Here is a 25940-nt window from a genome sequence, read left to right as displayed (position 1 = left end):
TGTGCCATAGACATCACTGTCAGTTGTTCCTGCCCATAGCACCAGATGCCCAAGTTGTATACATATGAGTGATATTTTACAAATTAAAAATAGACTTTCTTTTCATGAAAAAGATTTCTACCTCTTGGTCTTTGGGCATCTCAGCCTGCATAAAGAGTTCAGACAATGCATACAGAAATCCAAGATCCAATTTGAGATCCATTTCTTGAATCAGTACCTTAAAATACCTGAATATGACAATAAAAATAGCCATTAAAAAGCAGCAATTTATTGTTTTTAAGAGAAAAGTTTCAGATTGTAAAGCAGAATGAACTACAAGCTAACACACATAAGGTATTAAAGCAGAGATACAAAATAATTTCTTAAACATTCCACCACCATTTGGAGGAACTCCCAGTGAACATCCAAAAAAAACCCTATCTTGTTATCCACTTCCATCTCTCAAAACTCTCCTTTGCCATAAATACTATGAAAAACTTGACAACAGTTTGGCTGCTAGTGTAGAGAGACTACTCACTATCACTGCCTATCATACTGACCAGTACTATCTTTGTGTTTACTTGTACTCCCTCACCAGTCTCATGTCTATCAGTGGTCTCTCTTGTCTGAATATTTTAGACTGTAAGCCCTTTGGGGCAGCAATCATTTCTCATTTCTGTGTTGGTACAACCTTTATCTTATAGGAGACCTAATCTCTAGACTATAGTTCCAAGATGCTACTGCAGTATAAATCACAACAACAAAAGTAAAATATATTTGCTATAACCAGAAATTCCACTACATAGAACATTTTAACTTAATGTCTCATACACAGCATTTGTTTAACAAATGTATGCTCTAATGCAGAACTGTAAGTGCTCACATAGGTAGCCAACAGGTCAAGTAAGGTGGAATTCCACTTTCCTTTTTTTCCCCCCAGCTGCTCATATCTTTCTGAAATTACTTCCTGTTGGGTTGAAATATACATTGCTTTGTCTTAGTCCACAGGTGAAATTCATTTCCAAAAGTGTGAGCCAAGTCAGTTTAGCTATTTTTCATTGCAAGTTCATAAAAATACACATCTTCCTACATGTTCCAATCAGAAATATATTGCTGATGTGACTCCAAAAATGTTTGTAAAGTAGCCTATAGCAGTAGCTTAACCAAAAGATATTTTTATTAATTGAAAGAATACCTCTTAGAAGAAAAGACTGTGGTTTTGTAAACCACCATAAACATTCCACCATAATGGTATATATAAAATATACTTACTTAATACGTGATATTTGAGAATGCCCTGCAGTCCTCATGACAATACTGACATCGGTAAATGGCTTGGGTGCTATGAAGAGGTAAAACCAAGAGGCCAGTATAGGTTTTATAAGAAATACATATGAACGAAATTTCTCTGAATATAAAAATGCCATTTATGATCATCATCTGAAATATTTAAATCCCAAGAAAACAGAATATAATGGAAGGAATGGGCACTCAGATGATTCAAATGAAAGAGAAGGAAGAGGACCAGGTGAGAAGAGGCAGAGAAGGGGAGAGAAGGAAATGGAACATCAAAGAACTTTACTCCCGCCCAGTTTCTTTAGAAATACAGCATTTTCACTTAATGGCAAATTAATGCTTTGAAGGATATTTTAGATGTGTATAATAATATATCAACAGCTGCAATTTCATCTTTTATTCATATATTGTAAGGTCAGAAGGCACTATTATGATAATCGCATTTAACTCCCCATAAAGCAAAGACTTCCCTGAATTAAAGCATATATTTTACTAAAACACCCAACCTTGCTTTTAAAATTTCCAGTTAAAGAGAATCAACCACAGCTTTGGGTAAATTATTCCAATGGTTAATTACCATCATTTTAGTTAAACATTACATTATTATCCAAAGGATTAATCTGGACCTTAATGTTCTGTATAGCTCTATTAATAAAATTAAGCAAAAAGAAATAGAACCTCTAAATAATCTATTTCCAACTCTCAGATTAAGGCAGTTAACTTAAGCCAGTTAGCTTTAAGTTTTCACGTAGCCAGTAAAAAAAAAACCTTTCCGCATAAACATCTTCATAGTAGCTTCTCAATAGCAAGACATAATGTTAAGAATCTCAATGAGAGATTAAATATAATTGATTATACCAGTTTCACTTTTGGTTATTTAAGTGTACTTTCAGCCTATAATTTGTTTTTACTACTGCAGTCATGAACAACAAATTATTAATGGTTGGATCATTTTTATGAGAAAGTAAAAAAAAAATTAATAAATGCCACCTGTGTTTTGTTGCACACATCTGGGAAATGGCCAGTATTTTAAGGGTCATGGAAAACAACTCTCTAACTTCTGCAGATAATCCCTACAGCAGTCGAACTTTACAACAGTCTCTCTCAATCTTTCCAGACTACTGTACCCCTTTCTATATTCTGATTTGTCTTGTGTACCTTGAAGTTTCACCTTACTTAAAAACTACTTGCTTACAAAATCAGACATAAAAATACAAAAGCACCAAAGCACATTACTACTGAAATACTGCTTACTTTATTATTTTACCTTATAATTATACAATAAATCAATATGAATATAAATATATTTTTCAGCATAAGGAGCAGTATAAACAAGTCACTGTCTGTTAGTTTGTTCCAACTTTGATTGGGTTTTTTATGTAGCCTATTGTAAAACTTGGCAAATGTCTTGATGAGTTGACGCAGCCTTGGAGGACCTTCGAGTTCCCCCAGGGGTATGTGTATCCCTGATTGAGAGCCACTGGTTTACAGTGTCAGTTTTTCATGGCAGATGTCTGAACCACATATATCAAGTTTCCAAGGCTACCGATGTAAGCCATGCACAAGCAATTCATTCACTTAATTGAAAAACAAAAATCAATAAGCTTTTTTGTATTACATGCAGAGGCTTCAACTTTATAGCTGAAAATGATCTATTCTGGCTCCATACCTTTTCCTCCACTAATGAGATACAGGCCATCCTTGCTATAAGCCAAAATACGTTCCAAAAAACTTAGACTTATAGCAAAACAACTTAAAGCGGGGATTTTTTTTCTCCACAGCTGACTTCCATTTGTGCAAATGGGGGGGGGGAAGAGGAGGGGAGAGCGAGGGGGTTGCGTGACTTAAGAGCAGGGAATAGGAGGACTTATAACACACCAGTTCCTACAAGCGTCAATGATTTTAGTGCAGAATGGATGTATACTGGACGACTTATAGCAGGGATGCCCTGTATACCCTTTTCCACACAAATATCAGAGGCAACACCAGTTTAGGTATGCAGCTAAGACATACCCATTCTTTCCATTAAAAATCCCTGGTGATATAAATAGACTAAACAGAGTAGACCAATGCCTGCATCCTTATTTATCAGCATTCAAAGCTAATAAATATTAACAGCCACGGTACAATGATTTAAATCAAGGCTGTTTAAATCACTAACTTAAATAATAATTTAAATCAGCAAGTAGGAAACCTAGAATTAAATAAATGGATTTTAATCATGTTTTGTATTTGCACTTTTCAACAGGAAACAAAGAGTAGGAATAAATGTTACATTTTCAGATTGGAGGGGGTAACTAATGGTGTTCCCCAAGGATCAGTCCTAGGACCAATCCTATTGAACTTATTCATAAATGATCTGGAGAAAAGGGTAAACAGCAAAGTGGCAAAGTTTGCAGACAATACTAAACTGCTCAAGGTAGTTAAGACCAAAGCAGACTGTGAAGAACTTCAAAAAGATCTCACAAAACTAAGTGATTGGGAAACAGAATGGCGAATGAAATTTAATTTGGATAAATGTAAAGTAATGCACATTGGAAAAAATAACCCCAACTATACATACAATATGATGGGGGCTAATTTAGCTACAGCTAATAAGGAAAGAGATCTTGGAGACATCATGGATAGTTCTCTGAAAACATCCACGCAGTATGCAGCAGCAGTCAAAAAAGCAAACGGGGATGCTAGGAATCATTAAAAAAGCGATAGAGAATCAGACGGAGAATATCTTATTGCCCTTATATAAATCCATGGTACGCCCACATCTTGAATACTGCGTACAGATGTGGTCTCCTCATCTCAAAAAAAATATACTGGCATTAGAAAAGGTTCAGAGAAAGGCAACTAAAACGATTAGGGGTTTGGAACAGGTCCCATATGAGGAGAGATTAAAGAGACTCGGACTTTTCAGCTTGGAAAAGAGGAGACTAAGGGGGGATATGATAGAGGTCTATAAAATCATGAGTGGTGTGGAGAAAGTAAATAAGGAAAAGCTATTTACTTGTTCCCATAATATAAGAACTAGGGGCCACCAAATGAAATTAATGGGCAGCAGGCTTAAAACAAATAAAAGGAAGTTCTTCACACAGCGCATAGTTAAACTGTGGAACTCCTTGCTAGAGGAGGTTGTGAAGGTTAGGACTATAACAGGGTTTAGAAGAGAACTAGATAAATTCATGGAGGGTAAGTGCATTAATGGCTATTAGCAAGTATGAGTAAGCAGTGGTGTCCCTAGCTTCTGTTTGTTAGAGAGTGGAGATGGATGGCAGAAGAGAAATTGCTTGATTATTTCCTGTTCTATTCACTCCCTCTGGGACACCTGGCATTGGCCACTGTCGACATACAGGATACTGGGCTGGATGGACCTTTGGTCTGACCCAGTATGGCCATTTTTATGTTCTTATTTATTTTCCAAAAAGGAGGCTGATTTTCATTAATTAATAAACTAAAGTAAATATACACTTTACATTAAATTTGATGTTTCTTTTTATTACCCAGGAGGATATAAAATATCCACACACTTATTTAAGCGATTATATTTCTCATCCTACATTGACTGAATATTTGTGTATGTTGTACATTTTTTTTTAAACTTGTGATGTGTCAAGCTCTATTTGGATAGTCAGTGAAATATAGTGGGACCAGACGTTCCATTTTTAAAGGGACAGTGCCATATACAAACCCTCCTGGAGGTGTCTCAACTTTTTCTTAAAAACGATCACATTGGCCCCCAATTTCTACCTCCTTCCCATCAGTACTGACTTGTCCTGCTGCTAGCCAGATCCCTGCTCACCTGCTAGCCTCCCACCAGAAGCGAGTGGGGCTTCTAACAGTTGTTGGGGGTGGGTGAACAAAGCTGATGGCAGGACAAAGATGCAGTGCATGGGGCCGCTCTCCTTGCTGGGCCATCAGTTAAGCCCCTAATGCATACGAGCACTCAGTCAGCAGGGTCCTACCCTCCATCCCATTTCCAATCAGCTTTGGCTGTACACTGTGAGCTGTGGTGACTGGTGTATGCAAGCAGGTGCCAGGGAGCAGCCAGTTATGTGCTGCCTTTGTTCTCTATCCATTGGCCCTTTATGCACTCTACCTCTTACTGTCCTTTCCCTGCTGTGCCCTCTTAGCTTTGCTGCCCTGCCATTTCATACCAGTGGGGCTTATCCCTCTCCCAGTGCTATGCAGAGAACCAGCCTTTTGCCACGTTGCTCAGCTCACCAACAGACTGAACGGCAGGTTCTTTTCTTCCCACAGTCTCTAGCTGGGCAGGCACCCTAGGAAAGACCAAGGGAAAGACCAAGAGCAAGTATTTCATTTGTAAGGAACCTCAGCAAGCCAGAGGTGATGGAGAGCTGAGACCTGCATGTGCCAAGACCCTGCAAAATGCTGGTACAAGGAATCCTCTCTGCCCTTCAGCATGGAATTGTGCTGTTGAAATGCCCTGAACTTGTAGGCTTTGTAACAGCTCCTGGGGCAGAGGCATAAAACTCTCTTCACCCCACCGACACTCCACCCTTGGTCCTGCTCCCAGGAAGCAGGGAGCTGCTCCATCCACTAGGCAGCATCCAGTCCCCTCCTCCCCCCACCTTCCTCCCGAGCATGTCTGGGCTGTTGGTTGAAATCCCTGGAGTCAGGTTCCCAGGGCCATGGTGCACAGTATGTCCTAAGGGCTTAACCCCTTCCTGCCTGCACTATAGCTGTAGAAGCAGAAGACAGCTGGGATAAAAGGAGATGTTATCTGCCTTTTGACACTATGATGCAAGCAGAAAGTAATAAGCTACTTCCAGATGGGTAGAAGGAGTGGTGTGCGGAGGGGTCAGAGGAGCTCCAAGTCCCTTCCCTCTTGCACAGTGTCAAAAGGCCGCTGCTGGCCACATTCTGGTGTGAACCCTGGCAGAAATATGAGGGTGGATGTGACCCTGTATGCCCACCCATTTATTGTCTCAGGAAAAGATGGTGCCAGGTCCATCCTGGAGATCCAGCCAGGCATGGAGGGCAGAGATCATTGGGCATGGAGGGTCAGGTTGTTTGGTTGATCACTCCCCTTTTGAAAGAGTTATGCAGAAGTCTGTATTTATCATCCCTCCCCCTGGGTAAAACCTAAAGCCTTAAAGATAAAAAAAAGTAAACAGAAAGAATCCAACTATGCAGTATTTCTTTTTAGTGGGGGGAGGGAAGGCTTGATGTTATTTTGAACTTTTGTATTGCATGACTGTGATCAGTCTATGTGGAATTGTATTTGCTTGAATATGAGTAATTTTACCAGGTGTCCCATATTCAGCATAGGGAAATACGGTCACACTCATCAAATACTGAACTTGCACAAAAACAGCAACTTTATTTAAGTACCTTATAAGTGCTGGATACATTTAAAAAGTTTACCATAATACATTCTGCATTAAGTATTAACTGATTCATTAAATAAAATATTATCTGTAGTTCAGTGACTAAAACCAGTCAACTGAATTCACCAAGTCCTTCATAATTTTAGAATTAGTAGACTTACTCTTCTAATTTTTATTCCTAAATTGAAAAACAAATTTTCCTGATTTTTTAACTTCCAAATTGTTTAGCTTTGAATAAACAATAGGACTTCCAGCAGTTCGTTGGTTAAACTTTCTTTAAAAACTGGCATCAAAGATGCTGCTTACTATCATACTGTGCATTAATATTAATTATTTTAATAGATCATAACAAGATTAGGCATTAACTTCAGTTGTAAATTTAAAATATATTTTTAAATTGTTTTAAAAAATAAATCAGTAGTTAATTTGAAAACAATTTATCCTTTTAACCTTTTAAATTTAAAAAGAAATCACTGATTTTTATTCACCCTTCAAATAACCCTTTCCTTTCTTTCCTGAGCTTCTCCTTCTCCTCCCTTTGCACTTGTCCAGACAGGAATCACCCCTTTCACTTAACACCTTTTATGTTAAACATATATAAACAGCACCCACTCTTGGCCTCTTTCTTCAACCTCAGTCCTACCCCCAATGGCAAATCGGGAAAAAATATAAGACCAAGCACAAGTATTTCATTTGTAAGGAACCTCAGCAAGGCAGAAGTGGTGGAGAGCTATGTCTTAAATGCTTCCAGTCCATAAACTGCCTCAGAATATACCATAAGTTTCCAAGTCCAATATTGTTGATGGAAGTTCAAAGACTAAGCCCCATCCTTCAGCTGAAGCCACCAGATTTTCTAAAGTTGTAGAACACTCCCGCAACAAATTACTAGCATTAATACAACTATGAAATTTCTCATTTTATTAAATAGCTTTTCTCCTTATCCATCAGCAATGGGAAGTAATGAACAGTTCATGAGAAAACATGCCAAGTGGTGCAGGAATTAAACATCTGGCCTGCAGCCACCATGATGCACCAATGCCTTCACAATTTGGATAAAAAGAAATGAACTGGGTACCACTACTATAAATATTCCACATGCTTAAGCTATTAATTTTAAGTATTATTTGTACTACCATAGTGATTAGGGCTACTAATCATAGACCAGGTATGCAAAGGGTCAGAACAAAAGGATGAAGCAGTATTTCCAAGGAATTGCGGAAAAAGGAATTCATCTTGAGAAGAAACATTTCTGGAGTGAAAAAATAACCTTTCTTTATGACAACAGCAATATAGGTCTCCTATAGAATTAATTCCATAACCTAACTTTGACATAATAAATTACTTTTTGGACGTAATAGTAAACTCTAGCCACAGGTTTGTCTAATCTATCATGCTAGGAATCATTAAAAAAACGATAGTGAATAACACAGAAAATATCTTATTTCCTCTATATAAAACCATGGTACACCCACATCGTGAATACTGTGTACAGATGTGGTCGCCTCATCTCAAAAAAGATATATTGGTATTGGAAAAGGTTAAGAAAAGGGCAACAAAAATGATTTTAGGAGTTTGGAAAAGACTTGGACTTTTCAGCTTAGAAAAAAGGAAACTAAGGGGGGATATGATAGAGGTCTATAAAAGCATGACTGGTGTGGAGAAAGTGAACAAGGAAAAGTTATTTACTTATTCCCACAATATAAGAAATAGGAGTCACCAAATTAAATTAATAGGCAATAGTTTTAAAACAAACAAAAGGAAGTTTTTCTGTCACTCAGCATACAGTCAACCTCTGGAATTCCTTCCCAGAGGATGTGGTGAAGGCTAGGACTAACAGGGTCAAAAAAGAGCTAGATAGATTCATAGAGGTTAGGTCCATCAACGGCTATTAGCCAGGATGGGCAGGAATGTGTCCCTCACCTCTGTTTGTCTGGAAATGGGTGACAGGGGAGGGATCACATGAGGATTACCTGTTGTGCTCCTTCCCTCTGGGGCATCTGGGTACTGGCCATTCCCTCTGGGGCATCTGGGTACTGGCCACTGTTGGCAGACAGGATACTGCGCTAGATGGACTACTGGTCTGACCCAGTATGGCCGTTCTTATATCATTATGATTAATCATGGTATCTGATACGTTCAAACAGACAGCTCAAAGTGCCTACACCTACACCCACTATGGCAGGTACCACATTTCTAGGATGCCTATTTATAGTGGCCTAAATATACCCTCTTTTTCTTATGCACATCTTTCTGTTTTAAGGACACCAACTTATGTTCTGACTATAGTGATAACCTAAACCATTTACAAATGCACATAACATATATATTTCTACTTTTGTAACTATGAAATATGTTAAACTATGTCAACAAACCTGAATCCAGGGCGATGGACTTTGGAGGTTTAATAGGATAAAACACAAAAGGAAATATGGCTCCGGGAATCTGGTTTTGTATCTGATAAGGGTAATGATAGGACAAGATGATATATGTTAGCTGTTCAACTAGCATCTGTTTATTAAAACTTTAAAAAGAAACTCTAGGTGAGAAACATTAAAATGTCCTTTACACATGCAAAACACAATTAAAAAAGGGACTGATCCAAAAAGGGTTCAGTATATTTCTGAAAAAGATCATCTGGGTTACAAAATCTAGAAAAACTAATTTATGTAGTGTCATAATCAGGAGTGTCGATCAGCACCTAGTGACAAAGGGGTTAACTCAGGTACCTAGCAGAGGCATCAGGCGGTTAGCCAATAACAATGCAGGTAGGAACTTCAAATTGGAAAAGAGGGGTTTTCTCTCTCTCTCTCTCTTTCTGAGATCAGAGCAGTTTCTCCCGGGGATTGAGGAAGATGGGAGATGCTTCTCTCTCCAAGAACAGATTTCTTAAAATGCATAAGTAGGGAAAAGTTTAGATAGTCCATCAGGATTTATTGTTTTCCTTGTTTGGGGGGTTGGAAATCATGTCTGAGCTTGCTAATTGTTTTTTTCCCCTCTTTCGTTACTAAGCTTTACAGCTCAGGGGTTTTCCCTGAGTATCTATATAAAATGGTGACTCTTTCCATCTAGCCAATGTACTATGCTTGCAATTGTAGTTTTGCTTTGATAATAACATTTTTTTCCCTAATTAACCGGTATTGGTTGATTGTTGTGTCCTTAGGACTCAGTGCCTAGTTACAAGGGCAGAGTCTGTTGTTTTCTGTGGATTCCCTCTGTCTTGCCCAACTCCAAGCAAAACAGAGGTTGGGGCAGGGAGGAGAGCTTAACTTTAGGGAGGAGATTTCCCAAGTGATCTCTTCCCTGATTTTCTTGGAATTATTTGGGCGGTGGGAACGAGTCCCCCAAAATCTGGGTACTAGGATTTTGTGGGGAAGTTTTATACCATTGCCTCTATAGGCAAGGTTTTGGAGCACTCTTGTGGGACCCTAACTTCAGCATTTGTCGTGCCAGAGTGGGGAACAGCCTTGACATGTAACCCTAACATTGTAAACAATTCTTGAAAAGTAACTTTACTATGAGATCACACAATTATTTGGAAGACTCACCTGTGTCCAGTAAACTTGGACTCTGAAGGACTTTTGATGTGCAGATGTACTATATTCTACTTTTAAAGCTGGCAGATAATTTCTCCTTATAGGAATTTCATTTGGTTGTTGGATTTTCATGTTACTTCCATTAGGAGTAAAGCAAACCTGTAATATTAATAATAAAAAACCCATAGATGTAGTATATGCTTCAGTAGCTAGAAACTCAAATTTTAAAATGTACATTTTGTACTCCCAACGTATTGAAAGTTAACTTTAAAATGGGGGGGGGGGGGAGAGTGAGTGAGTGAGTGAATGAGTGAGAGGTGCAGCACCGGTCTCCTGCCTCCACCCACTGCTGCCTCTATAGGAGGCAGCAAAAGGGGGAGCAGGCAGGTCTGTGAAGCTGGCTCCCACGCATAGAGGCTTCCACCTGCCTCCCTCACCCTCTGCGCTGTTGCCTCTCTATCAGAGGTTTTCAAATGGACTCTACTCAAATGTTGTCAATTTCATACGAGATATAGAATTTTTTCTTCTCTCCATTTCTATACGTATGTTAATTCGTACATAGCAATATATATCCAAGACTATAAAGTACTGTTAAGTATTACCAAAACATTTGTTTCCAGCTCCACAATCTTGTTTTCTGAAGGGGAAAGCTCACTGTATTCTTTAAATTCTCTCTCTAACTTTTCAGTTTGTTTAATGCTCATTGGCCTCCATCTTGATTTCTTCTTGGGTTTTGTCTCCCAAACTACATCAGAACTTGTAAATGAAAACATAACCAAATGAACAAACAAATATAACAAAACAGAAAAGAATTAATTAGGTCACCTGAAAAAGAGAAGAATAAAAAAGTTCACGATACCATCTACATGTTTTGTTAGTCTTTAAGGTGCTACTAGACTATTCGTTGTTTTTTAAGTTTTGTCTGTTACAGACTAACTCAGTTATTCTCTGAAGTTAAATTACACAGTTTTCCTACAAGGGCTGTTCAGGAAAGATATATTTTGTTTTGCATTTTGAACATGTTAAGTTTTTCTTATCATTCAGAACAAACAAGTAATGTTTCTCAGGCGACGTATACACTACAGAGTTTTTCCAGGATACCACTGGTACCCTGGAAAAATTCTGCAGCGTCCAGGGAACGTGTCTGCTCTTCCGACATTTTTTGCAGAAGAGCAGAGGCACTCTTTTGGAAGCCCTGTAAACCTCATTTTATGGGGAAGAAGAGCTCTTCCGAAAGAGGAGGTTTTTCTGAAATTTGGTTCAGTGTAGATGGGCCAAATTTCGGAAAAGCCTCTTCCGAAAAAACATTGGAAAAGGGTACGCAAATTATGCTCCGCAATTTGCATATCGTTTTCCAAGAAAGAAGTGTAGTGTAGACATGGCCTCATCTGTGGAATTTAGGAATAACCCAGAATTATTATAACAGTTTAGGAATAAGGTCCTTCCTTCATCTGAAGCCAGCAGAAGAATTTTGTCATAATTATATATAAACACCTAACAACAAATCATAAGCATTAAGACAACAACTTGAAATTATATTAATTAACCTTAAAGCAATGCCATGTTTAAGTCTCTTTACAGAAATTTTTCAATAGGCTAAAATAAAAACTACATTCCAGTCACTTATGAGACTATCAGTGTGGGCTGAATAACAAGAGACGCTGATAACCAAAAGAAAATTAGAAAACATTCCACATTGTATTGTACAGCATTCTCACCTTATCTACAAAAAATGGCAAGAGGTGAGTAGTGAATGACAGAAGAATGTTTGTGTTGTAGGTGGAGCAAGGTGGAATTTCTATTACAGTAGAACTAGGGGGCTGTGCCACCTGCTTGCTACACTCACCAACCCTCCTCTCTCTGGGGAGAGGCAGCCCTGGCTCTCTCTGCCCGGCCACCAGGCAAAGCCGAGGCTGCGCCAGCCCCAACTCTCCCCACATCCGCCGGGGGAGGGAGAGGGGAAGGGGAGAAGGATGGAGCCTTACCAGCCCTCGCTCTCTCCCTCAGCTGCCAGGAAGGCGGTACCTCAGCAGCCCCGGTTCTCTCCCTTCGGCTGCTGGGAGGTAGAGGGGGGCCACTGCAAGACTTCACCAGGCCTGACTCTCCCTCCCCCCCTCCTTCCCCAGCCATTGCTGGCGGAGGGTGCTCTCACAAAGGCTTCTCCAGGCCCCACACGTCTCCTCTTCTGTGGGGGGAGGGAGGGGAAGAGAGGGAGGGCTGCAGTGTGGCAGCTGAGCACTGGGGAAAAGTGAAGGGGAGGGGAGGCAGGATGCCAGAGTAACATGATGACGTCACCCTGTCATTCCACAGGAAAAGTTCATACACACACACTCCCACACCCCTACCTTCCTTCATATGAGGAACTGGGAAAGAATAGGGAAAGAAACCTATGTTACAAGTTTCCTTAGAAGAGACTCAGATCCAATTTTCTATCCACAATGCCACTAGCATTCTTAATTTCCTGTATGAATGGTTTCACTCATGTCTAGCATAGTAACAGGTGCAGGATTTTAATATGTTTCTTGCCGTATCTTTGAAGCTATAAATACTTGGGACACAATCCTGAGCTCGGTGATGCCAATACAAAATTTTAGTGCTTCAACCCATTACAGTAAAACTCCGATGGTCTGGCATCTGATGGTCCGGCACTCCTGATGGTCCGGCACCATCAGGAACCTGGAGTGCTCCGGGCAGCCGGACCATTGGAGCTGCTCTGCCCCCAGCTTTCCCGATTCAGCCGCTGCTAAAACTGACCAGCGGCTGAATCGGGGAAGCCGGGGGCAGAGCAGCTGGAGTGCTGCCGGGTAGGTACCGTAGTGCTGCCACTCCTGGCTGCGGAACCAACCCGGCAGCACCCCAGCTGTCCCCAATTCAGCCGCTGCTGAAACTGACCAGCGGCTGACTCCAGGAAGCCCAAGGCAGAGCTGCAGTGCTGCGGGGACCAACCCTGCAGCGCCCCAGCTGCTCTGTCCCAGGCGTCCCGATTCAGCTGCTGTTGAAACTGACCAGCAGCTGACTCCAGGATGCCTGAGGCAGAGCAGCTCTGCCTCGGGCTTCCTGGAGTCAGCCGCTGATCAGTTTCAGCAGCGGCTGACTTGGGGACACCTGAGGCAGAGCAGCTGGAGTGCTGCTGGGTTGGTCCAGTAGCGCCGCACCTCGGCGCTGTGGGACCAACCCAGCAGCCCCTCATCTGCTCTGCCCCGGGCTTCCTGGAGTCAGCTGCTGATCAGTATCAGCAGCAGCTGACTTGGGGACATGTGGGGCAGAGCAGCTGGGGTGCTGCCGGGTTGGTCCAGTAGCGCCGAGGAGCGGCGCTACTAGACCAACCTGGCAGCACTCCAGCTGCTCTGCTGCAGGCGTCCCCGATTCAGTCGCTGCTAAAACTGACCAGCAGCGGCTGAATCAGGGATGCCTGGGGCAGAGCCAGACTATTGGAAGGGGGGGCTATGAGGGGTGTGGGGTGGGGTGGAGGGGATGCACCTCCCCACCCCACCCCAGAACCCTCATAGCCCCCCCTTCCGATAATCCGGCACCCCCTGGGTCCTAAAGGTGCCGGATTATTGGAAGTTTACTGTATTTTGGATGAAATAAGATTAATGAGATACACTTAGAATGTGTACTCAGTACATTTGGAAGACACATCCTTAGAGCTTTATAAATGTTTATTTATGGCAAACATTTCCAAAGGAATGAAAAAATCAAATGATGGAAGTACCATTTCCCAACCTGATAAGAATTTATCAGAAATATTTCTGGTACTATAAAAATAATCTCCACCTCTCCCCCCACAGACCATAACATTTGGGCTCTAATTCTGAAACTTCTTTTTCTAAATGCAAATAGAATTGCTCACTGCAGGCATATGTCCTCTGGTCATCTGGATGATCTTGACATCTGAGGATTTTCAGTCAAGGAGCCTGATGCCATCAGCATTGGTACCCACTGTACTGTAGTGCTTGATTTTAGGACAAGAACCAAATATCCTGGAGCAATTCCAGTGTAGCTGATGTCAACAGAATTTCAGGATTTTTGTTGTTTACCATCACACTAAAAATAAAACTTGACCAGATCAATGAATGAATTTCATGATTGAGCTCTGCAGGGATATCAAAATGCATATATGAAGCTAAGTAAGAATCCATTCCTCTTCAGATCGCCCAAGCTGTTACCCGTAGGTGATCCAGATCCAGATGAAGATGGGGACCTTGACTGAAGAAGTTTGGTCTCTTCAACAAGTACATTGGAAATTCCTTCTTGGTCTCTATCAGGTATAAATCAAGCCAGTGCAAGACTAAGAGAATGACTTCAAGATTTCTTCTTCTTTCTTTCTGAACAGTTTAGGTAAAGTAAGCAAAAAGGCAGCAAATTCTTCTCTGCCCTCAACACTGCTTCTGGAAGAAGCTTTGATTCCTGTTTATTCTTCAGTTTTGTAAGGAATGAAAACACATTCATGCCTCACAGCATATGCCAATCTCTAACAGCCAGTTGTAGGAAATTTCCCATCTGAGCAATTATTCCAGAATTGACTACCACAGGGTTTGCACATTTCCCTAAAGCAGCTGACACTGGTCACTGCCAGATGCAAAAAGAATATCTGACTTGCTGGACCACTAGTCTGATCTCACACAGTCATTCCTACATTTTTGCTCAGACATGTCATTAACAGAGCTGTTAAGTGAAGTATGCTGAGATTTAAAAAAAATGATGCCTGAGGCAACTAACATCTTCCTTTGTCTAAAATGTGGGACCATAACCCCTTCGTTGTCTTACTATCAAGATATTGGCCCCTCTGAGTCCCCTTCTATAGTGACTATACAGGGTTCTAGAGTGAAAAACAGGATGTTTTTTCACAATGTTCTATGTTCCTTACCTGCCTACAAGGGGGATCATTTTATTTGGAAATACCACCTAATTTTGCATTTTGTTTAGTATGCAGTTCTACATCCTTAGAAGGAACTTCTGGGGACACATTTTGAGATATCCCACTCAGGGGATGACATTAATTCATATCACCAGCAACTTTAGCTTGTAAATTTTGCGAGAAAAACAGTGATTTGGTAAAGTTTTGGTTCTTTGACAATTTACCACCATGGCAAACATTTGTAGAGCCATGCCTATTTTGACCGCAGATAAACAGCTCTCTGAATTGGGATCAAAAAGCGTTTCTTGATTGTAAATTGTTTCCTGCACCTGGCAATTTATGAGTGGGTATATTCTCCATGTAGGGCACTGATTGGGATATTCCCCTGAATGGTACAGATGTATAACTTGCAATCTGAACCTTGCTGTAGCCACTACCAGCTGTTTTTTTAAACAATCTGGGTGCAGAATATTGATGAAAAGGAAGAGGAATACTTTACTCTTCTTGGAAGAGTAAGATTTGGTGGCTTATGTCAGCAAGTCATAGCTTGTTCCCTGAGAGTCCTTTAAAATATAGCATACTAAAGGGTTTACCCAGTTTTGCTTGCGTCCTTAACTCAAGTAAGCTTTGTTTTACTTTATTTAAATCATTGCTCTGGGGTGGGGATGAGGGGTTCAGTATGCTGGCTGCCCCAGTAAGAGGCAACAACTCCAGCCCTCTCTCACCACAGCACCTTAGGGCCAGGTGAGAAGCCTGTCCATGACTGCAGCAGCTGCGTTGAACACAGCCGGGGAGAGGTGCATGTCCCCCTACTGGACATGCACCCCTCAAATATATAGTAGATAGTTGTCCTTTTCTCCACCCTTACCCCCTGCTGGCTCAATTGGGTTATAACTGTCCTGTTCCCTTTGCCACCCCGTGGTCATTATATAGTATAACTGTCCCTGCTAGCAGAACCCTCCCTTTCCATTTTATGAGAACATTACATTCCACGCACATCCAATTGTCCTGGAACAACCAAACCCTTACCTTGCTTTACTTTATGATAAGAGGAATCTGTATACTGAATTTGGTGGTCCTAGCTCTTACTGGTTAAAAAGAGTTCTTGAACAAATAGACTCACAGACAGATGGATAGAGAGACAGACCGACAGAGTCAAACTCTCAGATATACAGTAGATCTCAGAATTGGTTAGGTGCTAGTAGGGTTTATTTGCTATGCGATAGGGGGCAGAGGGAGCTACTCATAAGGTGCTAGATGAGCTAAATTAGTTATAAAACATAACGGTTGGGAGAAATTGAACTTCTAACTTGTTCTCCTTTTGGAAGAAGAAAATCTGGTGGCCTATGCTGAAATCTGGAGTCTACCCCAATAGCACTGGAATCCTTGCAAATACAACAGGTGGGAGGGGAGGTATTACCAATTAGTGATGAATGAGGAGCAGAGCCGTACAGTAGAAAGTTTAACAGAACATATTGTACACACACATACCCATATAAAACAGATACCAATTTGAAGCACACAATTAAATGGAAATGGAATTCTGAATGCAACCTACAAACATACAATGTTTCAGTACTAACACAAGACGACTAGATTAGATATCAAGAAGCATAAAACTAGGTTAGTTTAAAATGCTTGAAATAATTTTTACAGTGATTCCCCTACTGAATAGATTACTTTACCTTGTAATTCCAATGTAGGACACTTCTTGCTTTGTGTAATTGTTGACTAAAGAAATTCCAACATCTTGTAATGACAGAACAATTTCTTGTTCTGCTAGTTCTACTTTTTCACTTTCATATGTTGCTTTAAATACACTCTCATCTTCAGTGAATAGGATAATTCTTTGCAAGCCTTCAAAAAATGAAGCTATATAAACTGTCTTTTTATTATCCAGGCTAATTGATGTCATCATATCCTACATGAGAAGAAAAAAAACCCCAAATGTTTGCAACTCTTGTTCATTCTACTTTGACAAACCAATGCAAATTTTGTAGCAATATTGACATTGACCAAATAAAAGTGACACTGGGAAGGTAGATACCAGAGAAGGTAAGAATAGGAAAAACATAGCATATTCATAAGCAATATGTTATTTGAAATAGTACAATTTTGAATAATAAAGCAAGATCACAATTGTGCAAGCACTGATAAAGACAACAGCCTAATGCAAGGGTGGACAATACTTTTTGAAAGGGGGGGCCACTTCACAAATTTCAGAAGTGGTTGCAGGCCGACCGGAAAGAGAGGGGTTGAGAGCTACCCTACTGGGAGTTTTGCTTGGCCTAGGGTCCCTGCCCCTGACTTCTGGCCAATGGAAGGGGCCTGGAGCAGAAGGGAGCATGTCAGGGGCTAGCCTCCTCCCAGAGTTGTCTGGGGTGGAAGCTTAGATTGCATATAACAGGGCTCACTGCTCCTGGCCTCCACTGCTAACCTGTTGTCTGGCAGTTGCCTGGCAGGCACAAGCCCTTTAAATAGAAGCAGCTGAAAGAGCTCAGACCTCCCAGGAAGCTCACAGGCAATGGGCCGCGGGGGGCAGAGCTGTAAGCTCTTTTCAATTGCTTCTGTTTAAAGTAGGGATGTGAACAACTAGTCGACTCTCCAATAAGTAAATGCTTACTGGATAGTCGACAGGCTTACTGGATAGTTGAAACGCCGTGTGCAGCCCAGGGGCAGCCGAGGTGTCCCCAGACTGCATGTGGTGGTTTCAAAGCAGCACCACGTGGAGCTCGGGGTCAGCGGGAGTCCCCAGCTGATCCTGGGGCTCCATGGGGCACTTTTGCCTTTGAAGTATAGCAATAACCCTAGGGCAGTTGCTACACTTTAAAGGAGGAGGCACCCTATTGACTAATCGAATAGTCGATGCAAAATGCTTAAATCTGTTACTATCTAGATATGCTAAGTGAGGGCAGTTAGTAGTACACAATGAGCTTAATGGCGCAGTACAATGATGTGTGAATAGTCTTGATTTTCTTGTAAGCCTGCACTATGCTTGGTCCTGCAAGATATGCTTGGTCAGGCCAGGCCATCTGATGATAGAGCCCATTTTGGAGGCTATACTTTTGCAGGAGAGGTGAAAAAAGCTTGATCTGAACACACAGGATTCTCGCATCAGGCAAAACCTATATATAGAAAGGAAACCAAATAATAGGAACTGCTGCCAAATGCCAAAGCACCCCAATTTACCACCCAAGATGGCTGCTGGAAACAGATATCTAAGACTGAACATGGGGAAGGATCAGGACCAAGTTGGGAGGCTTCCCAGATTGTAAGAAAAGATTATTATAACTACTGTTAGGATAAGAAACTGAATGTAATGAGTTTCTTAACAGTATTTCACTAGACTGGTGTGTTTTGTTTCATTTTGCTTAATAACTTACTTTGATTTGTCTGCTATCACTTGCAAACACTTAAATCCTATTTTTATACTTAATAAAATCACTTCTGTTTATTAATAAACTCAGTGTAAATAATTACTACCTGGGTGTGGACAACACCTGTGCAGCTCTCAAAGGGGGAGAAAAAATTATGAGCTTACTTGGTGTAAAACTTCATACAGAGTAAAAGAGATTTATCTGGGGTCTGGTCCTATTTGGGCTGTGCAAATGGGTGGTGTGTCAAGACCCTTTTACTAAGTCTTCGCAGAGCTGATCTAATCTCAGAGTCTTTATTTCGCTGCTATGGGCAGTGACTCCAATTCTGTTGCATTGCTAGAGGAGAGTCTCACTCAACAGGACAGAAAGATGGGGCACCCCAGAAGGCAGACAGACTCAGTGGTATTTCAGCACATCAAGTGACAATCTCAAGGGAATTTCTGTGACCCAACTCATCACACGTATATATGCCATCTTCTGTGTGTATCTAAGAATGTAAAGACTGTAAAAAAACCAAAGCCAGAGTATTTTCTATTTGTTGAGATAGCATGATCATGCAATTTAAAGGCTATTGCAGTGCATAGTACAAGAGAAAGAACTGAGTTTGGCTGGCAACCATAATATCTGACTTTTGAATACCTAGCCATGTAATACATTTCAATGGGTATTTTAATAAACTACTAATTTTTTAGAAAAAAAGTCTGTAAATAAAGTACAACTAGTCTGCTAGTGATTCTGCTAGAAAGCTGCTTTGATAATTATTATAATCAGAAAGGCAATATTGGGGTCTAAAATTAACAGAAATGCAATATCATAAGAGACCACTGGTAAAAGTTGTATTAGGTTAAGCAGTACACATACATCTTTATGCGTTACTTCTCCATCTTTCTTTCCACATTTCCATTTCAACTGTCTAGAGCCTACTGGATCAGCCCAGGTATACAATACCGCTTTATTTGGCATAAGAGAATCTTCCATCACATTGAGAGAACTGCAAAATAATTATTAACAATAAACATTCAATGATCTCTTACACAAACTGAAAATCTAACACATAAATCAAATAATTGCAACATTTCGTACCTGTTAATTTATTCTTACTTTCATAATATCCATCTATCACTACTAGGTTTCCTGATTCTTGGCAATACTCTACTTGGAATATATTAATACAGGTGTTTTTTTTAAACTATAAAAGTGGGAAATTTAAAGAGTAATTAAATCTATATTACATGTTTATAATTTTACAAAGTGTGGGATAGTTCATCTTAGTGGAATTATAATGTTTAAAAATGTAAAAAATATTTTATTAGCAACATAAATGAACTTCTCATGCAGGTATTAGGAAAACTTATTCATAGCTCATATTTGTTTCCATTTAATCCCCATTTGTGTTTGGTCAATTTTATTCAAATTTCAAAAATAGTGTGAAATGGTATAGCTCTGGGCACAGTGCCGAGGACTGCACCAGAGGCAGGAAGGCTGAGATAGCACCTGCTGAGTGGACACTAGAGGAGGCCTATGACCTGGAGCATGCACTACATTCCCTGCAGTGCTGAGATCCCAGTACTGACAGTGATCTCAATGACCAAGTATGATGCCTAAAGAGGGCTCTTACAATCACTTGAAGAGCTATGTGCACTCAGGGACGGCAATCTCTAGTGCTGGGATGTGGATCTGGACCTCTAAAGAGGGTAACAGGAACCAGAGCTGCTTGGTGGTGGTGACTAGTGGTTCCGAGGGGAGCATTGCCGTGGAAGGCGAATAGTGCCTGGTGGTGTTGTCTCTGACACCACTGTGGCCGTAGAGTACATGCCTCCAATAGTCTGTGCTCCAAGGTACAGGATATTGAGGACTCCATAGTGAGACCCACACCAAACCAGTGAGGCTACGAGAAGCCCACCTGTCCTTGTGCACTTGGTGAGCACTGGTGTATTAGTGACCTATTTGCAAACAGTAGCTTTCACCTGTGCCCAGTTGGCACTGGAGGGGCGCTCCACATCGAGTCCGAGGTACTCTGAGCCAAATCCAAGTGCAGCTCTTGTGGCTCTAAGGAAGACTTCACAAGTAGCATCCTTAGCTGAATGCCCCTATCTCTTATTGTCCTGGGGCGAAAAGAACTGCAAATCATCTTGCACTTGGAGGAGATGTTTAAGAGAATTACACAACAGAGACAGTCAGCATGTGGGTTGCTAACTGGCACAGTCTGCAACACACAGCACTTGCTTTAAAGCCAGGAGAATGAGGAATGCCCCATCCCTAGGCTAAGTCCCAACAGAGGATTAACTAGTTATTAACTACAGTGGCTAAAGAGAAACTATTTACAACTAAATAGAGGAAATGACTAACACTACAGGTAAGGCTGGAGCAGTATTCCAAGCACCTTCACTGGAGGCAAAAGGAACTGAGTAGGGAAGGGCCCAGGAGCACCCTATATAGCATGGCATGACACGCTACTCCAGGGAGCACTGATAGCATACCCATAGGAGCCTGGGTAAGGGAAAATCTTCTTGCACTGGTGCATGTGGTAAGCACACACACCTCTGTTGAATGGACATGAGCAAGCACTTGAAGTAGTATGTTTTACGAATATGCAAATGTAGAGTGGCTAAAAATATAATATGTAATAAATGAGAAAAAAGATTATAGATTTTGCAACAGCAGACTCCAAATTCAGGTGTATACCAATTTATAAAGTTCTCTCACGACATACATTATATTAGAGTATTACATGAACAGAATATCATGTGTTGCAAACCTTGAGTACACCTCTGCCTCATGGAACATGCTGAATATTTTGTGTTTTTCATCTGATTTTTCACAGCTCTTTGAGACAGTATAGAAATCTTAGATGTTTATAAATTGCACATTCTTGTTCTCACACACAATTTATATATAAGCACCTATACATGTATGTGAACTTGCAACCCATTCACTGTAAGCACATATACACATGCAATCATATATATTCAACCTGCAACTCTACGCTATGGAGAATTGTAGAACACTAGAAGATTTATAGCCAGTGATGCTTGGGTCCATAATTAAAATAAATTTTGTTTCTCTTAATTTAAATACTTGTTCTGGGGTAGGGCTGGGGATGAGGAGTTCAGTATGCAGGCTGCCATATGGAGAGAGGACTATCCCAGCCCCCTCTCACTGGAGCATCTTGGAGCCAGTCCATGGCTGCTGTAGCTCCAGACGGCATAGCCAGGGGAAGATTGCATGTCCCCCACAACTGAGGGGCAGAGAAACACACACACTCAAATATATAGCAGATAGTTGTCTCTTTCTCCACCCTTGACCTCTGCTAGCCCAGTGCAGTTATAGCCACCCTGTTTCCCATCTCTGGTCCCTTGCTGCCCTCCTCCCTGTGGTCATTCTGCAGTACAATGCCCTGCTTCCAGGTCCCTCCCTTTCCATTTTATGCAAAACAACTGAACTCCACACACATCCCATTATCCTGGCAAAAACAAACCCTGACCTTTTTTAAAGTTATGATAAGAGGAAGCTGCATACCAGGAGGCGTTCTTGAACAAATGGACTCTCAGAAAGACAGACATATTTTTTAAAATATATAGTAAGACTGCATACATACCTCTGCCCATACTCAATCATCTCTTCCTTGGTATGATTAATTAACAGAAATGGAGCTGCACCATCATGATAATCTGATAAAGTAATCACTGTAGAATGTTCAGTCAGGTTAACATCCACTATAATGCCACCAAGCTATGAGATATGAAATAATAGTAAGTATCTGTGGTGTTATAAGCCTTTAAATGCTTAAAATATAATTTACTTTTTACAATATTAAAAAGCTTATGGTCACAAACATCACTTTTAATCTACTTTTAGTATATTTTCCTGATGCTATTTCTAACATCAGGAAAGTGAAGTCGCATTTAGTGTCACAAAACTACGTGGGCATTCTACGCTCTCAATTATTTGTTGAGTGCGCAACCCTTTCCTCGACTGGATCATTTAAACTTCATGGTATGTTTGATGAGTTTGTATATTCTGCTATCAGCAATAGGCTTTTGTTAAGTCAGTATCTAATCTTCTCCCCCAAAAAGCTGAAGAACACTATACTATAACTATCTTTTTAGGCAGAAGTAAGATTAACTCTACCAGGTAAACTAACATGGGTAATAATCAAGCCTGTGAATAAAGCTCGTTATTTCATTTTACAATATTGTGCAACATCAAGGTAATAAAACATGCACTGTAGGAAGTTCAGAAATATATAAAAAATTCATTATAACAATCAACAGCCCTCCACACAAAACGAAAAAAAGGGATAGATTTACAAACAGGGTAACTGTCCACCATTATTGTTATAAACTGGTTATTTGTAACATTTTATATATTTCCAATTAACATAAGCCAGCGCTAAACTGAAACATACAAAACAGCCTCTCTCGCAAAAGAACACTTTTATATGGAAAATTCATTTAGAAGCATATGGGCCTTTATTTTCACAAATCTCTAACTGTATTCATGTTTCCTAAACACATCAGAGTTTAAAAATTTAGCTGAAAAAAAAATATTCAGCAATAATAATCAAACCCACTGTTAATCACTAATTGCATAACAGGTAGCAGTCCTGCAGCACACCTTCATTTTTATGACTTCTCCATTCAGTTACAGTAAACAAATTGGTAAAAGTTATAGTTCATTTTATGGAATTCTGACAATGTACTTAACACTGTGGTCTAGATCCTCAGCTCGAATATAAGAGCATTGCTCCACTGACTTAAATGCTGCTACCATACCTTTTAACTGGCTGAGTATCTAGCTTACAGTCTTTTTCCTCTACCGTCACCTCATATCAAGATAACAAAGTCACTCACCGCTGGGCAAAAAGTGAACAGGCAAATTGAAAAACTGCAGACTTATAAAAAGGAGCATTATCTACCTGCTTCCAGGAATGAAATAATTAAAGGATCAAACACTGGCAGAAAATAGGATTGGCCTGATTCTGATTTCATTTAAATAGAATTTCATTTATAAACCAGGAGTAACACCAATGAAGTCTGTACTGTTCTACAAGTGTGAAACTAATGCAAATGAAGCCAACATTTCAATTTTGACATTCATTTTTTACAAAATATATAAAGATTATATATATTTGGAGTACTTCGCTGTTTTTGGAAGTGGAGGTTTTCTCTGCTATGGGAGTGGGTAGAGTATGGATTTGTGTCTCTTTTATAACTATTAAAAATCACTTACCTTATTGTCCAAATACAGCAATGTACAGTTTTCTTGCTTCTTAAAACAGATCATCTTGGGAGGAATGTCAGAGTTTTCAGCTCTAATCAGCAATTTATTTGAATCCCTTTCAGGCCAAAAGGGAATGCACTAGAATAAAATAATAAATATTATAGTCAAATGAATAAAAATCAGAATAAAAAATTGTTATGCAGCTCTCAAATAGCATTTTTATTTTTTCTATTATTTATATTACATCATCAAGGTGCCCTAATCAAGGACCAAGAACCCATTTTGCTACATGTTGTACAAGCACAGGGCAAGGGCAACCCCTACCTTAAAGAATTTACAGAGCAAGTATCAGGCAAGAGACAGAAGATGGATATGGAGAAACAATGGGACAGTACTGATCAACATCAGAGGCTGTAGTCTCAGCCCCTTACAGTGCTCAAGAGCACACACACACACAAACATTATTTTTAAAACCACTTTCATCTTAACTATTGTAAAATGAATTAGGAACTCTATTAGGATTTCCTAAATAGTACCTAATCTAAAAAAGATAAATTGAGAGGAACACAGGACATGTAAGCTAGAGCAAGAGCATGGAAAGAAGGCAGGAGTGAGGAGCTAACGTAAAAAAAAAAGAAAGGAGGCTAATGCATATAGCATTTTAAAAGAACAGGACTCGTAATGGAAAACTGAATTGAAATTTAGAGTATATTAAGAAAGCCCTGGCACTTAACCACCAGTTTCCAATTTAGTCCATTTAACATGAGATCAGGTATTTCTCTCCCCTTATTTCCGAGGAGGTCCCAGCTACATATTCTTGAAAGCTGGTGCACAAGCGTGACATCAAAAAGAATAACCAATGTGAACTATTAGTGTGCACAAACCTATTCTAATTTAAGTAGTTCAGTATCTCTTATAAAATACATGAATTATTCATTAGTTTCAATAGGAACATTTAATGCCAAAAATCTTACTTTAGTATAATGTTAAATCTAGTATTATACATTCAACCCCTAAATAAGCAAATTAAGTTGGGTATCAATATAATACTGATTCTGTTGAAGGACTGTGCAATTAAATCGAACCCTGCAAGTTTGCTCTTTATTAGCAATGTCTCACACACTCTTTTTTTTTAAACATTTTTCAATTGTGCATATAATGTATAATAAGGTCAATTAATATTAGACTTGCCTTTTCCTTAATTAAATACTGCATGTTTTGTTTCCAGTTTAATTCATTCCTGTTTGTCAATGGACTTTTTCATCATACAACTGCAGTTGCAGTACATTATTTATTTACAGTTCAGTAGAGCATAAAGGTCTCGAGATCATAGACCCACTGTACTAGATCTCACAATCACATAAGAGACAAAGATCTTATGTTCAAATAGAAAATACAAACAAAGAGGGAGAGGGGAAAAAGAGCCAATGAAAGATCTTGCCCAAGATCTTACAGAAGGTCACTGATAAAACTAGGAATAGCAATGAGGTCTTGAGTCACATGCACATTTTGATTTTTAAAAAACATACTTTTAAAATTTAGGGTGAATTTAGTTATTATGGAAGGAAAGCCTAAGTTAGAGCCAGAGACTGTTAGGACAGATATTAGACAAGGTTGGCCATAGAACTCTCTCCTTTTAAATGCTATCTATATGATCTGATAATCCCAAATGCACATCTCCAAAGGGAACATATGAAGTGTACTACTAGGATGAGACCAGCATGATCAATTGTGTGTGATCTTACAGCAATCTTAACTCAAATCTCCAATGGTGAAGGGCTAGATCACTAACTTACCATGCCATCAAGTTCCCTCTCCCACAGATTCTTAGACCCAGGAAGCAGGAAGACAAGAAAAACAAAAGTGAAATAGTAAGACTGATTAGGCTATTTAAGTTAAACAGGAATGCTACAGACCATGGAAATTCACACTCATGAAGCTAACAAAAAGGATCATCATCTATTAAAGGTAAAATGGAAAGATGGAAAGGTCAACGGTAAGATGGAAATTAGGAAAGCAAAGAGGCAATCTGAAGATTAAACAACCCAAAACAGACAAGTTTGAAACCTATTTATTTCATATATCAGCAGCAGGAAAACTGCAAAACAGAATAATGGTAGCGATAAGAATAAAAAGGACTTTGTGAAAAACTAGACAAACTTTTTTGCACTAATCTTAGCCACAGAGCATGCATATTCAAAAGTCATCTTCATAGGCAAGAAATGTGATTGAGTGGGATTTGACCATGTCAAACTCAAATCTTCATTTTACACAAGGAACTCAATTTTCTACTGTGTTCCAAGGGATGTCTGAATCTATCCATCCTATC

At 39.9% G+C, this 25940-nt stretch overlaps 1 protein-coding gene across 8 annotated transcripts in view; it reads right to left on the bottom strand.

Annotated features, from left to right (window-relative positions):
- The window catches only part of VPS13A (vacuolar protein sorting 13 homolog A), a 296260-nt gene that overhangs the window by 82907 nt on the left and 187413 nt on the right, over positions 1 to 25940 (bottom strand). For all 8 annotated transcript variants that reach the window (XR_012904695.1, XR_012904697.1, XR_012904696.1 and 5 more), the window contains 9 exons: positions 23621 to 23749; positions 21987 to 22120; positions 19250 to 19379; positions 16697 to 16932; positions 10753 to 10906; positions 10163 to 10309; positions 8990 to 9071; positions 1252 to 1321; positions 122 to 227 (listed from right to left, as the gene is read on the bottom strand). Coding sequence is in view for 3 of the 8 variants with exons in the window: in XM_006122479.4 (XP_006122541.2) it covers positions 122 to 227; positions 1252 to 1321; positions 8990 to 9071; positions 10163 to 10309; positions 10753 to 10906; positions 16697 to 16932; positions 19250 to 19379; positions 21987 to 22120; positions 23621 to 23749 (1188 nt within the window). In the remaining 5 variants the exon portion in view is untranslated. The remainder of the gene's footprint in view (positions 1 to 121; positions 228 to 1251; positions 1322 to 8989; positions 9072 to 10162; positions 10310 to 10752; positions 10907 to 16696; positions 16933 to 19249; positions 19380 to 21986; positions 22121 to 23620; positions 23750 to 25940) is intronic.

This window comes from Pelodiscus sinensis, chromosome 6 (assembly GCF_049634645.1).
Source record: "Pelodiscus sinensis isolate JC-2024 chromosome 6, ASM4963464v1, whole genome shotgun sequence".
Taxonomy (NCBI): Eukaryota; Metazoa; Chordata; order Testudines; family Trionychidae; genus Pelodiscus; species Pelodiscus sinensis.
The sequence above is the reverse complement of the archived record's forward strand: the minus strand, read 5'-3'. Positions and strand labels throughout refer to the sequence as shown.